Raw genomic sequence first — 15264 nt, forward strand, 5'->3', positions numbered from 1 at the left:
TTTTCTCCCCCCCCCCCCCCCCCAAACTGCAAACCTGGGAGAAGTCATAGTAGGGGTAACAGATTGTGACTAAATGACAATTAAGAGCAGAGTGCACACCCATGCTCCCATGAAAAGTTTTACCTGGGGAAAAAGGCTGGAGGGAAAATCTTGCTCCTGCTTCTAAAGTGTTATTCGCTAATTTTTTTTTCAGGACTTGAGCTGCTCCTAGCAGTGTGTGTGTGGGTTGTGTGGGATGTGTGTGTATAAGTAGCATATGTAGGTATAGTCCAGTCCAGTCTAGGCTAGTGAACTTGTAAATGGAAGCCACAAACCAACATATGAATAGAAGGAGGAATTGCAGGTTTTCAGAGGAAAAATGTGTATTTCTTTTATATAACACATGTAATATTGTTAGGCTGTATTACCAGAAGCATAAAGAGAAAAGCTGTCCCTGCCACCCCCTGTCCCCCTTTAAAAAACATGTTCAGGATTATGTGTACTTGTGCACCTACATTTGAAAGAGTTTCTGCTTTTAGTCTGGTTCCTTCAAACCCATCCTTCCGTAGCTACTTGCAGCAGCCTGTGGGATGTGGAGCTGTGGAGGAGCTGATGCTGCTGGTCAGCGGGAGCTGACTGCCCAAAGTGAGCTGGCTTGTACAGGAGCCTAAAACAAATTAACTTCTAAGGCTTAGCCAAGCCCTTTGTGATTACTTTCCAGCAACCACCTCCTCATTAATTTTTCTCCTGACTTTGACCTAAATGTACAATATCCCACCATGTCTTATTCTCTTTCTGGTTACACTTACTAGTTACTTAGCATAACAGAATAAATATGCTGCATGTAAGCCTGCCTCAACATCCTTTGTACAACAACTTTCTATCAGTCTTGTTATTCAAATGATTGCAGCTTTCCAGTTGTCTTGATTATCTGTAGCTACACTGAGCAAGACCTACTTACCTCACCAGTTTTAGCAGCATTTTTTTCTCCCTTAATTTCTTGTAAGTGCAGAACTCTTCTTTTTCTGCACTTGAATCATACTCAGTTGAGTGGTCTGTACATGCACCTACTTTCCTAAATTACAGCTATAAATGGGTGAAGAATGGCTCCTGAAAACTGAAATTCTCTCTCATGTTTAACTGAGAGTAGGGTACACGTGTGCAGTATTAGCATGACAGGTTTTTATTTAGTAATCAGTTATTCAGTTTTTTCAGCCAAAAGTGAAGTGCCCTGCTCTCCACAGCTGTCCAAAGTGATGTTGGTACCACCATGTATGTGAAGCACGCACTGATGAAAGATGTGGATTTTTATGGGAGTTTTGAAGAGCTACAGAGAGCAGAGCATTGAAGCCATGCACTGTTGTATAGATCTGAGAACAGAATTTTGTCCTGAGCGAAATGTTAAAAACTTTCCTGTTACCTTAAAAAGAAGCTGGAAAAGAAATTAAAGCAGAAGAAACAATGGAAGTGATTATTAAATAATTAAAAATGGAAGAAATATGTAGTGGTGCTATCTGTAGAAATATGGGGCTTACAGTGGGGGTGTTTTCTCACGAACTGAATTTTTAAGTACACAGTTCCTGTGTTTTCTAAATGTTTCATAAAGCTGTCAGTGGATGAACAGCCATGTATTTATATTCTCTGATTTTTCCCTTTTGAAGGAGTGGTACTAATCTATACAGAGATTTTTGTAGTCTAGCACTGTATGAATAAAAATGAGAATGTGGAGCAAGTTGAATAAAAATGTTGTGGATGGCATTGGACAGGTCAGGATGGAACTTGCACCGCAAGAAAGATTGATAAGGGAGACTGGGTATATAGTCCTGGTGCAGACACTGAATGGGTCAGTACTGGAGATGTGATTCCAGAGACACAAGATTAGTTTGGAGAATGGCTGGGTATTATCTTCTTGGTTAAGAGGGGAGAAGAAGAGTCTGGCTATTGAAGGGAAGAAAAAAAAAAAATCTAGAAATGGGGAGAAAAGGGAAAAAAAAAAAAGAGTAAGTGAATGGCAGTCCTTGGAGAACATGTGGTCACGTGCAGCTACACACGAGCGTTTATTTTTAATGTTTCTTTTTTTCCTAACTCACCTTTAAAAATTGACATTTCCCAAAACAGCACTCCTCACATTTAGGTTTTTGAAAAGAAACTGAACATAAGTATTCTCATTTTAACAATGAGCAGACAGGCGAACAGTGCTTAAAATGTCCTTGTTAGTCTGATGAGCTAGTCGGTGGCAGATTGGCCTGTGGGTCCTGCCGCTCAGGTGGCCCTTCCGTAATTTGTGATGTGACAGAGGCTCCCCCAAGCTGACAACACGTGCATTAGTGACATGATCTGTGTTTTACTGTGAGACTGACTGTAACAGTCATGTGATGGGAAAAGTAGACAAGGCTCATTTTATCAGTTTTGCATCTTGTATTTTCTACAAGCAAATTTCTGTCTCTTGTATTCTCTGTTATCATACCTCCTGTGTCTTTGATTATGTATCACTTTCAGTTCTTTTAAATCGACTGCATGGCTATACGTCATGTGGTTTTTCTAGGAGCGGACAAGTTAAAATTCAGCACATTTGATCTTTTTCCTGCCTGGAAACTGATCCAGTGTTTTAGTTCCTGTCTAAAAATTGTGAGCTCTTGTACATCAACAACCTATACTGGGTATTTGACAATTGGTAATTATTTACCCACGCAGTGCAGGAGCATTTACTTCGTTAAACTTCTGTAGACTTGCCTTGTGATTCAGCAAGTTATTTAAATGTGTGCCTAACTTGAGTAATCCCATTTAATTCACTTCAGCTACTTATGTAGCTAGCTTACTGTAAGCAAACTAAATTAGGTATATGCTAAAATGCCTTGTCAAATGGCAGCCTTTATAAATATGTATTTTTTTACATTAAGCCATGGTTCACTGTTAAGCCTCCTGGGGTCTGTTTTTTGGAAAATGATTTTCATGCTAATCAACTGCAGAAAGTTCCCCCAAAATGGAAAAGGAATGAAGAAAATGTCATGACTTTGACCTCTAATGGTAGCATTGGCCTAAAAATAAACATGATGTTAGTCTAATGGATTTTCATTAGTGCAGACATTTTTTTGAGAAGCAGTGTGTAACGTATTGATGTTGAAAGAACTGTTGTTGCAAGGTTTTTAAGGAAACGAAGTGTATGCTTTCCTTCTCGGTGACATGCAGCGTAGAAGGTGAAGTTGATGAGCTTTGACTCGGCTTCTCAATAACAGTGCTCTGTGGTGACAATTGTGTTAAAAAGATGCCATCTATGAAAAAACCCAACCAAACAGTCCAAAAATGTTGATTAAAAAAAGTCCAACTATATTATTAACAAATGACAATCACATAACTTAGTTGAACCAGGACAAGGAAAAACTTTCTCCCTGCTCTAACTTTTTGGTGGTTTTGTTTGTAAGGGTGATTGGGAACATCCACAATTGCATGGGAAGAAGATGACAACCCTCCTGTCTCCCTCCCTACCTACCTCATCGCAGGATATAAGGCAACTGCCAATGTTAGGTCAGATAACTCTGAAATTGTGCATGTATTTACTTTTTTTCCCCGTGCATTGCTCTAGTGAGTACAGTAGCTGCTATCGGCCTCAAACAGCTAGATTTTTTTTTTTTAGTGGTTAGTCTAATCCTCTGTGGTATTTTCCTTATGCCTGTGTTTCTCTGTAGAGCAAATGGCTTTCCCAGCATAGCTTCTACCTGTCAAGTATGTTTAGCATTACCCCCTCCTCTTCTCCCCACATATATTTCTATAGGGTCCTCTCTTTTCCTTGGAGTGCAATATGTCTCTCAAACGAGTGTGGTGGAAGCAGTCGTACATGGTTTATGTCATCAGGAAAATGCTGTTCCCAGCCTTCAGCCAGGTCCTTCGTGTGAAGGGTAACCACATACTTCTTGAAGCCGTGCTTGCCTCCTTCCTTGATCCCGTGTTTCTGTGTGATAGATAGCCTGGAGCAGCGCAGTGTCAGTTAAATCATGCTGTGGCATGGATGGGAGAATATCACTGTTGTGAATTTAATTTTTATATAAATTTGAGAACAAAGAAATTGGGGAGGAAAAAACCCCCAAACAACCAAAACCAAAAATTAAACCAGAGGTGGTCTGATTCAAAACCAAGACAATGTTAGCAGCTTGTAGAATATTCTTTTGACACTGCTAGAAGTTGAAATGCAACAGCCATACATTCTTCATCATGGCATTTTATCAACTCTTCATTACTATATTTGATTTAGGCTGATTCAAAAGTTGTTCAGAAGTGGATGAATGGTGTGAAAGACTTCTTAATGACAGAAAAGGCTGTTCAAGGAGATACCGAAGGTCTTCAAAGACAACTTGACCAGTGCACAGTGAGTTTTGCTCTTTTAAGGAATCTTTTGAAATAAATAATGACTAGCATCTCTTCTTTATTATTTTGCATGTATTATTAAATATTGTCCGTGGCATATTCCATAAAGCCTGCCAGAAGAATTGTCTTATCTTTCTTCAGGGCGCACTTTAATTGGTTCCTTGTGTGTAGCCATAATACTTTGTACTTTTCAAAGGTCTTCACCATATTTACAAATACTCATCTGTGGATTGACTTTATTTCTGCTGAAAATGTTTATGTATTTTTCCCAATTTTGTGATTAGGGAATTGAATCTGTGAGTGAAAAGTGCTTTCTGCATTAAACTCCCTAGGGCAATAAAAATAACAAGCAAATAACTCTGATGAAACTCCTAAGGTTTAGGAATTGTATGTGCCTTATAAGTAAGATTCCTTCCTAGCTAATGGCACATAATGATCACAAATAGGTAGAATTTTATCTTATAGTAAGTAATTACAGTGTACCTTCAAATGTTTGCTTCCAGAAGAAGAATACGAGTCTGAGGTATGCCAGAAACATCAGGGTATTCAATGCACATAATCTTCAAACTTGCGTTGTTCCAGTGTTGACATTTGGCATGTGAGAATGTTTGTGCTGTGTATGGCAAGCTGTATTTTGTTTTTTTCGTTGCATGGTTCTGATGTTTTGGGCCACTGAGGGATTGTTTTAAACAGTCTGGTATTGAACACAACATCAATCTGCTTTTTTATTAAAGTTTCTCTGGAATAATTAAAAATTAAAAAAATATTGGTATTCTATAAACTTATGTAATGTCTTGCTAAAGAAGAACATTCATTTTCTCTGATGTGTGCTCAGATGTTTGTCAATGAAATGGAGACAATTGAACCATCACTGAAGGAGATGAAAGAAGTGGAGTCTGCTTTAAGAGCTCAGCCTATTGCAAGCATAAATACTTGGGCAAAGTCTAGGCTAGCAGACTGCCAGACTCAGTGGGAGAAACTGAGCAAACAGGTGAGTTCTCCATATGTTGCTAGTGCTTGTTTGTTACTGCAGCTATTTGTTCGGTTGTGTGGCATTGGTAGGATGGTGAAGAGGTGAAGCAGTGAAACAATGGGACGAGTATGTTTTACTTGTTCCACTGTCAAAGTTGCTGAAATCCAACTTGGCCCAGTGAATCCTTCAGAAGTGCAAATATGTTAGGGGATACCTGTGCAACAGTAGTTTTGTTTGAATACATGCACTTCTCGGTACCTAACTGGAAAGAGCACAGTGAACTCTTTAATTGTTTGTAACTAAAAATTAATTTGTTCACTTTGCCTTATGCTGCTCTTTCTGGGGTGGGTGGAAGGGAAGTCTGACCTTTTTGTTCTGTTGTTCCTGAAATCTGGAATATTATTCTGGCCCTGTGTAACTTCTGCCTGCTTCCAAGCACCTTTAAAAAAATAAACGGCTATAAATAGACTACCACTTCAGTCTGGTGTACTTGGTTGTTTCTTTTGGGTGGAAGCTTTCTGCTGTCTGTAGAAACATATTTCTTTCGGTGCAATGCCTGGGGAGGATCTGTGTTGGAGAACCTTGCTGTTGATATAACATCCAGATTGCCTGGGCTGTAGAAAGAAACGAGGCCTGAAGGGTGTTTTAGTGCTCTGTATAAAGATACGATACTAAATATATGATACTTGTGGTCAGAAGAGGGTTTTTTTTCCCCTCTTTTTCCAGGGATTGTTACCAGTTTACATGCAATGAGGAAAAAAAGGTCATTTTCCTCCTTCCCTCACCTCTAGATTTTGTTGATCTGCTAAAAAGGGATCATGAGTTTGTGTGTGTGTGTAAAAGTCAAAGTCTTTAGTTAATTAAAAAGGCCTGAAAATGTTTTGGTAGTAAAATGTTTTAACAAAGACTTGTGGTTTTTCACATATACAAGGACATTTAAGTAACAAAACTGCTGTTTCTTTCTCCACCTTGGATTCTAGATCGTTAGTCAGAAAAATCGCCTGTCTGAAAGTCAGGAAAAAGCTGTAAATCTGAAGAAGGATTTGGCAGAGATGCAAGAATGGATGACCCAAGCTGAAGAAGAATACTTGGAGAAAGATTTTGAATACAAGTCCCCTGAAGAGCTAGAGAATGCAGTGGAGGAAATGAAGGTCAGGAATACCAGGTCATTGTAGAGACCTGATTAAAGAGAAACAAAACTTAATGGCTTTGGGGGTTGACCTTTTGTGAAATTATTATCTGTGTGGAAAGGAGCTCAGGTCATGACAAGATTAGTGGTATTTTTCAGCTTTGCTTTGTGGAATTTTTGTTTTTAAAGTACAAACTGTAAAAGCAGATGTTCTATTTGGCCACGAGGGGTAGGGATTTCGTAATGAATAGCAGCTTGCCCAGCTGTTGAGCCAGGCTTGCTATGTATAGCATATTAAATACTAAGAAAATGGAAACTTACTGCAGGAGACGAAACTCGAGAAAGAAAGAAAAGGTGGTATTATACCTGTCTAAATTAGCAGTTGTGAAAACGTATTCTTCTGCTTCTAGCTGTTGGGCTTCAGTTTCTTGTCCCCTAGAAATAGTAACTCCACGTTTAGAAAAGCAGTTTAAACAGTTCTGTTGTAGGGTTATCTTGTGTTCCTCATCTGTTACAGACAGTAATGCTGGTCCCTGCTTCTCTAATTTTGGGACTGGTGGCCAATAAAATGGAGAGGAAGGAGCTATTTTTGTCTCATTATAAATTACCAGTTGAATAGATAATTTTCTTGGATGTATGTACAGAGTAAACAATAATTCTCTCTGCTTTTAAATCTGAGAGTTCAGGCATATCTTCACAAATGTTTTGACTTGTATGCACGTTATTTAAATGAGTATCCACTATACTGTTACTCGATGGAGCATAAAATAAAATTTTTTTCTCCCTTACAAGTGCTTTGACAAATCTATTTGAAGTTTTGAATTGTTCTTTTTGAAGGGGCTTTCTGAAGCAGTCTTTAACAAGTGTTTTAATTTATTCATGTCTTTTGAAGCCATTTGAGATCATAGTCTGACAGCCTGCAAGAAAAGAAAGAACCCTCTTTTCATTGGCAAATCTGAGAGACTTTGAGCACATTTACCTTTGTCAAATCCAGATTATATTCTGTACTTTTAAATTTGGCAGATGTGTCAGTGAGCCAGTAAGCTTACTGTAACACTTGCATATCCTCTTTCATTGCAGTAAGAATATTATGCTGGGACTACTTTTAGGACTGGGAAAGAACACTCTCTGTATATTTGACCAGGAGCATTTTTGCATAAGGTTTTGAAAAACTTTTGAGCTTTCCTAATTCTGCTGTCATTTGAACAGGGAGTGGAACTCCTGCTGGCATTTGAAGGAGCAGTTTTAAGATGAGGCTAGGTGGCTTTTGATAATCCTGCCATAAAATAATATGTTCCCCAGATTTTCCATTCTTTGCCCTTCCATTAACTGGTATTTTTTTTTGATTGCCTTACATTTAGAAGACATCTCGAACAATATGTGCAACAATAATGCTGTCATGTACTAAATTCTACCATAAAGTGCAGTGCCTTATATATCAGAGGTACTTCAATTTCATAAAACTGTCCTTGAAACCTGAAAAGAAAGAGAGATGGGACAGTCTCTATTTCTGGAGCCTTCTAGTTGTCTCAGTAGAGGTGGGCCTCGGATTGGTCTGCACGATCTGTCTCCCAGCTGTCCTTCCTGAATTCTGGTTAGGGCAAAATTCGACAACTGATAATATGATTTCTCCAGGCCTGTGTGCTGGGAGTTGTTCTGTGCTTATCCTGTATATTTGTTACCAAGCTCCTCTGAGTGCAGTTGGGTTGAAGAAATTCTTCTGGTTTTCCTTTCTGCATGTTCCTCTAGCACACCCACCAGCTGTGGGAGAGGTCCCAACTTTGTAGTTGCACATGTCCTGGGTAATTACATCATCTTTCCTGGATAACTTTGGGAGTTAGTTACTGAGCTCTGAGGCTCATAATTCTGTAAATTCACCCTACCTTTTTCTCCCTGATATGCTTGTTTTTAGCAAACCTCTATTTTTTTTTTCCTGGTTCATTTATCTTTTTCATATCTGTATGCTAGCGTATAAATAGCACTGAACTTAATCTTTTTTGCTTTGAGTCATGGATTTTTAATGAACAAACCATAAATGGTAAATATGTCTGTATGTTTAATAAAATAGGATTTTTTAACGCTTACTAACATAATCTGAATTCCATGCAAGTTAGTACCATGTTTTGTTGTGCTCAGACCCAAGAATACTTTGGCAGCAACATTTCCAAGGTTAAACTGCTGATCTTTGGTTTGAGTGGCGAATAGCTGACCGTATGGCAATTGAGGGCTGATCGTATAATACGTTTCTTTGGGCAGAGAGCAAAGGAGGATGTGTTGCAGAAAGAGGTGCGGGTGAAGATTCTCAGAGACAACATCAAGATGCTGGCTGCCAAAGTGCCGTCTAGCGGTCAGGACCTGGCGACTGAGCTGAACGTTGTGCTGGAGAACTACCAGCTACTGTGCAATCGGATCCGGGGGAAATGCCACACTTTAGAGGTAAGAATGATAGCTCTCAGCTTAGTAAAACGGAGGCACGTGGCATAAGAGGAATGGAGAAAGGACACTGAAAGTCCAGTTTTGTCACTGAATCCATTAGCTTCAGCATATACGCATTTTGCTGTGGCTCCCTTCCAAGATTACTTTGCCTTGAGATGACATCCTTGGAATCCATGAGACACCATCTAACTTTGCTTTTATAATCTGTGTTGTAATCAACACTTGTGCAAATAAGTAACCTTGTCTCACAGCTCTGTTATCCATCCGTGCATCTTCCAAAATGACAAAAAGAAACTTCTCGGAGATTAAATGAAATATGATGATAATTAGAACATGTTGATTATAGTTTGGGGTAGGTTGTTTATGTCCTATCTTTCAAGAGGAGTGGATGCGTTTTGTTACATTCTTAAATCGTTACAAGAATCTGGATGTCAGTGATAATTTTAGCATGAGTTTAGAGACTTGTATGTGTATTTTGCGTATTTCTTTTTATCTTGCTGCTATAGTTGCAGATTTTTGTGTCTAGAACTTACTGTGCCATGGCATGTTTTTGAATATTTTCTACTTGCCTATTTTAGGTGAATAGCTCAGAAACATAATTTCTTTAAGCTGCTCATAGGGTATATGAGCTATGCCTGGCATTCTAGGCTAATTTATGTTTTTTCTGTTGCTCCTAGGAGGTGTGGTCCTGTTGGATTGAGCTGCTTCAGTATCTTGATTTAGAAACAGCTTGGCTAAACAATCTGGAGGAAAGGGTGCAAATTACAGAAAATCTGCCTGATAAGTTGGATGCTGTCAATGACGCTCTTGAGGTATTGTAGTCATTCTATCAGATTGACTTCAGATAGCTTTGTTTAAAAAAACTTAAATTCTACACTTCAGTATAATACTAAAATGTGTTGAATATTCTGATTCTTCAGGTTAAATGAACATATTACTCTGAACCTGGAATGGATATTTGTAAGATCCTCTACGAAAAGCTGAATTTTGCTGTACATGATTGTGCCGTACTGGGTACTATGATAAAATTGTGTGCTCTCCCCTGTCCTGTGTAAATTGATTAATTCCTTCCAGCACTATAGTATGAAATGATGTGAATAGGTGAGAAGTGCTGTGAAGTTTCATTATCTAAAGCAAAATGACCACTGTATTTGCCTTGTGCCATCATGGATTAAGCCATAACTAATTCATGCTTTTAGAGCACTCTCAAGACATTTGAAGTATAAAACTTCTGTGCATGCAGCCAGATTTCCACCTATGAAAATGCAGTAATATTAGATGTCTTGACCTTTAAAACTTTCTCTGCTAATTAGTCCCTGGAATCAGTCCTGCGTCATCCAGCTGATAATCGAACCCAGATTCGGGAACTTGGGCAGACACTGATTGATGGAGGGATTCTTGATGATATCATCAGTGAAAAATTGGAGGCTTTCAATGCCCGCTATGAGGAATTGAGTCACTTGGTAAGAATTTGGGGGTAGGGTTGAAGTAGACTGGGTTTTTCAGTTCAGTGGTCTGAAATGATTTCTGTTAGATAGCTGAATTCATAGATGCAGGACTGCAATACAGGAAAAGAGGAAAAACCTTCACAATGTTGTCAGCTGTTTTCAGTTTGGAATAATGCCCTAAGAGCAAGACGGTTTCCCCCCCGCCCCGCCCCGACTTGAGTCAGGTTTTGTTTTGCACACTTTGCACACCCTTGCACTGCGGGGACACCCTGGTATTTTTCTAGGTAATTTTGACAAAAAGGCAATTCCAATCTCAAAGGGGACAGTTCAATAACTGAGGTTAATATTCCCTTCCTACTGCCATAAATACTGGTGAGCTGCTCACTAACTGTAAAAATGAAATAGCTAGGAAGAAGTCACATGGAAATAGGGAACAGAAGGAAAACATAAAACATTCTTCTCATTCCCCATCTATTATGTTGTCCCCTTCCTCTTCTCATACTTCAGTCTAATCTTTTCTAGATTTAATAAGTAGAGGAAGACTAGCTGTATTTCAGGTTGCATAAATTTGTAATTTGTGTTCTGTATCCTGGTAATACAGGACCCTGCCAAATTGTAAGATGGGAGGTTTTTTCTGTCACTGCCAAAGTGCAGTCACAGAGGGAATTTCAGTTCATCCTCATTACAGTGAGCAACATGAATACAGTGCCCTCAGCTGGGGGCTACGTGCTGTCATTTAAGTTAGCATTCACCATTGTAAAGTACTGTTACAACAGTACTTTATTGCCATATAAAAACTGTCTGCTTTGGCAGCTGCAGCGCTGACACACTGGGCTGTTGACAACTTTCCACATCTCTGTGTGTGTATGTATGCACCCACTGGTCTGTGCATGTGTTGATAGTGGGGGATTTGTGTTCCCATGCAAGTAGTGACGTTTCAGATGAACTTAGAAGTTTTGCTGTTGAAAGGAGAGGCAATGGAGGGAAGGAACTGTGAACCTCTGTTTTCACACTGTAACAAAAGAGTTTATTGTTTTGAAAGAAAATGTGCAAGTTTACAAATCAAACAATATTGATCTATAGTGTATTACAAAGTCCCTGATTCCTATTGAATAGCTAGTTTTTGAAACCGGTATGTTTTTAACAGAGTACTTTCTTCCTGGGGTGATAGGAAAGTACCCTGTTTTCGCTATCCTGTATATCTAGCAGCAGAATCTCCTTCTATGCCACTGTTTGTCAGTTACTGGTATGAATCATAGCAGGCTTCAAAAATTGCTGCCTTCTAGGGCTCGCTTCTGCTCTTTCTAGACAGTCCTGCTGGCACAGGATTTTTTGGGTCTCCCCCACTTTGTTTTGAGAAAGTTTAATGTCATTTGTATTGAATTACTGCTCCATATTGTCTTACCTTTCTGTCCCACTCAGGCGGTGAGTCGGCAGATCGCCTTGGAACAGCAGCTTCAGACCATGCGAGAAACTGACCACATGTTGCAGGTCTTGCAGGAAAACTTAGGGGAGCTGGATAGACAGCTGACATCTTACCTGACTGATAGGGTAGATGCCTTTCAGATGCCCCAGGAGGCCCAGGTATTCCAGTATAGCTTTTCACTAGAAAACATTTTGAAATACCTCATGATAGTGCTCAGCCTAGACTTAGTAATTCATTTCAGTAGCTTCAGCTGATGTACTAGGTGATATCTTTTGTAATCTGGATTTTATTTCCTGTTTTAAGAAGGTTGTATCAATAACAATCTTAACAGCTTTCAATTTAGCAAGCTGTCATCAGAGCCAGAATATTTAAAATAAACCTGGTAGTGTTTAACTTTTACAGAGTGGATTTACTTCTGGTCGGTGGTAGGTGGTAAGCAAGTTCCTCTTCCCCTCTCTGCAAGTAATTTTGTAACATATTTTTTTCCTGTTTCCATGATGTGGCAGAAAATTCAAGCTGAGATTGCAGCTCATGAATCCACCTTAGAGGAACTCAAGAAAAGTGCTCGACCTGAATGCCGGTCTCCCCGTGGTGGAACTCAGCTGGATGCTTTGCAGGTAAAAATATGAGAGTCGCACTAAGAATTTAAATGTGAAGAGCTTCTGGTTTTCAATTACACACTGCTGTTGTCAGTCTGTAAATTGCTTGGTGTGGTCAACCGAACCTCAGAAGTAAATAGTATATGCTTTTACATGCTTTCATTAGGATACAAGCAGCACTAGATGAATTGAATAAGGAAGTTTAAATTTCATAAGTATCATGGGATAAATGCTGAAAGTCAGAAAGTCTCTGTATTTTAGTAGAATGGATATTTTGAAAGTGTATGATACAGAATTACAGCTTTCTTGCACCTCAGGTGGAGATTAGGAATAGGTGATGGAATTTGGCTCGGCAAATAGTGTTGCCACGTATACTGAGTTGTGGTGGTGAGACTCACCACATGAGAGGTGAGTTAGTATTGGCAGGGAGATGCTTTAAATGTTATTTTTTGAAGTGCAGATATTAATTTAAAACAATATTTTAATATAATATTCATTAAAACAGAGAAAACTCCGTGAAGTATCTACAAAGTATCAGCTTTTCCAGAAACCAGCCAATTTTGAGCAGCGCATGTTGGATTGCAAGCGGGTGTTGGATGGTGTAAAAGCAGAACTTCATGTCTTGGATGTGAAGGATACTGACCCAGATGTAATCCAAGCTCATCTGGACAGGTGCATGGTAAGTATGCAATGTTCTTAACTCATGCTTGGGGGTGTTTCTTTCTTGTGTGATTCTTCTTGCTTAAACTCTCTCCTGAGGAAATTCTGCTTGAAGTCCTGATGAAACTGTTACAACTCTTTGCAAAATGCCAGCAGAACAATTGATAACTAAAACCCTCTAATTCTTCTGGGTGAGAATGTGGACATAACAGTAGTGGATTGTTGATCACAGATGTGGTGGAACAGCTGAGTTTTTATCAACTCCCTTCCGTGGCTCATCCTCGTGTTACGGACAAGCATCACTTCAGGGGCAAGTTTGCTTGCTTCTTAGTATTTGAACAAAACAAATACTATACATAAGATCAAGTACAGATCACAATGTTAGCTTTGCCACATGTGGTGATGTTATGGAGTAAACACTACTAAATTATTGGGATAACTTTTTTGGGGGGTGAAAATTAAAACTAGAATAAAATATGGAACATCAGGAGTTTGAAGTCTTCTTGGCAGACATTGCTCTTAATCCATAGCTCAGAGTTTAAGTGCAATCTGCTGGTCATGTCCTCAAATGAAGCAAAGTCTGAAAATCTACACTACAAATTGATCACCAATATACATATTTGTGTTTTTAGAAACTCTATAAGACCCTCAGTGAGGTTAAGTTGGAGGTTGAAACGGTCATCAAGACAGGAAGGCAAATTGTACAGAAACAGCAGACAGATAATCCCAAAGGGATGGATGAACAACTGACAGCATTGAAATTTCTTTACAATGACTTGGGGGCACAGGTAAGAAAAACAAATGTACGTATGAACATTTGTCTGCATATAAATTCCCTTCTTTGTTGTTTTGATGTGAGATGCTGTTTTAAGTTAGATTCTGAAGCTGATACCGTGTAGGCTAGTTGCTACATCCAGGAGCAATCAGTTGAGAGATTAAAGATTACACATAACAGTCCTGTAGTTTTGCAAGACCCCTGGGCTCACAGAGTGTTCCTGAAAGGGAGGTAACCTTGAAGAAAGAAAGGTTCACAGAGCTTTCGTCATTCTGGCAAAGCTGGCCTGCTATTCATTGAAGTCTTTAAGCACTGTTGTACCTTCTCTTGTCTGTAAACCAGCCTGCAAGATAATTTGCTATCAGATTGTCATATGAGAAGTTTGAGTCAATGTAAAGTTTTTAGGAGGTGTCATGATGGTTTCTAATTGTAATCCATCTAAAGGGTTGCTCTCAGTATGAACTAGAAAATGCAGGCAAACCTGTATTTCCCATGAACTGCATTAAATATTGATTTGAGTAATTTTCTTAGTAATTGAATAGTTAGTTATCCAAGTGAAGTGTTTAAAAATGGCTAAACTCTTAGGGGACGGGGGGGGAACAGGGGATTCTTTTCCTACCTAAATTAAGACAGAAGTCCAAGCAGACTCGTGCCTGTTCAGTGCTCTGTGAATGAAGCTGTAGGTAAGTGGCCAGATTACATTGTAGGAATATCTTGAAATGGGCCCTAGGAAATATTTTATTGTTGTAAAGTGGAGAACATTCATGAACGTGTGGATTCTAGTGGAACCTGTACATCTATAAACCAGAAAGCATGTAAACAAGAAATTGGGAAAGGATAGAAAGGCAGAGCTATTTGCAGTATAATGTTATGATTTTGTTTGTGTCTGAATTTAGTTTTTTAGATCTTCAAAGCGTGCATTATTTTGAACAAACACATGCAAACTCTAAGCTTGAGACAGAGGGCAATTTTTCAAAATGTCAGTTGGTTCTGACTGCTATGGTTGGATTTATTCTCAAGTGTGTGTTAAAGTTTGACCAGACTAATTGTGTAGCCAGTGTGAAATAGAATTGATTATACTGTAGCAAAAGTAAAATTTTATATTAACTTTACTGAGATGTTTTCAAGGGTAGAGTAGATTTTCAGTGAAATTTTTTTTTACAGCTTTCTGCTAGCAGGTCTATCAAAATACAAAAAGGAACTGAATTTCACCTCTGTGAGTGACTGGCTGGATTCTATATCCCCTTGAGTTTCAGTTAAAGGATCATAATAAACACAGTTTAGACATCAATTTGGTGATTACTAGCTATAAATAAGTTGGTATGCAGGTTTCTTGGTCTCCTTTAAGTGTCTCTTAATTTAAAATTATTCTAGTTTTATATATTCTGCTTTGTATAATAAGATGCAGGTGTTTATAAACAATTTTTCTTTTCAGGGTTCTTCCCTAATGCAAGACCATCTTAAGATGCAAGGATTT

The 15264-nt window shown here is 38.8% G+C and overlaps 1 protein-coding gene across 1 annotated transcript in view; it reads left to right on the forward strand.

Moving 5' to 3' along the window:
- LOC104074728 (utrophin-like) overlaps window positions 1-13800 on the forward strand; it is a gene marked incomplete at its 3' end in the record, with an annotated part of 18973 nt that extends 5173 nt beyond the window's left edge. The window contains exons 3-12 of the mRNA XM_009574950.1: window positions 4229-4342; window positions 5177-5332; window positions 6295-6465; window positions 8700-8879; window positions 9557-9691; window positions 10193-10342; window positions 11750-11911; window positions 12260-12370; window positions 12858-13031; window positions 13645-13800. Of these exons, the coding sequence (XP_009573245.1) occupies window positions 4229-4342; window positions 5177-5332; window positions 6295-6465; window positions 8700-8879; window positions 9557-9691; window positions 10193-10342; window positions 11750-11911; window positions 12260-12370; window positions 12858-13031; window positions 13645-13800 (1509 nt within the window). The remainder of the gene's footprint in view (window positions 1-4228; window positions 4343-5176; window positions 5333-6294; window positions 6466-8699; window positions 8880-9556; window positions 9692-10192; window positions 10343-11749; window positions 11912-12259; window positions 12371-12857; window positions 13032-13644) is intronic.
- Between the last annotated feature and the right edge of the window lie 1464 nt (window positions 13801-15264).

This window comes from Fulmarus glacialis, unplaced genomic scaffold (assembly GCF_000690835.1).
Source record: "Fulmarus glacialis isolate BGI_N327 unplaced genomic scaffold, ASM69083v1 scaffold39333, whole genome shotgun sequence".
Lineage (NCBI taxonomy): Eukaryota > Metazoa > Chordata > Aves > Procellariiformes > Procellariidae > Fulmarus > Fulmarus glacialis.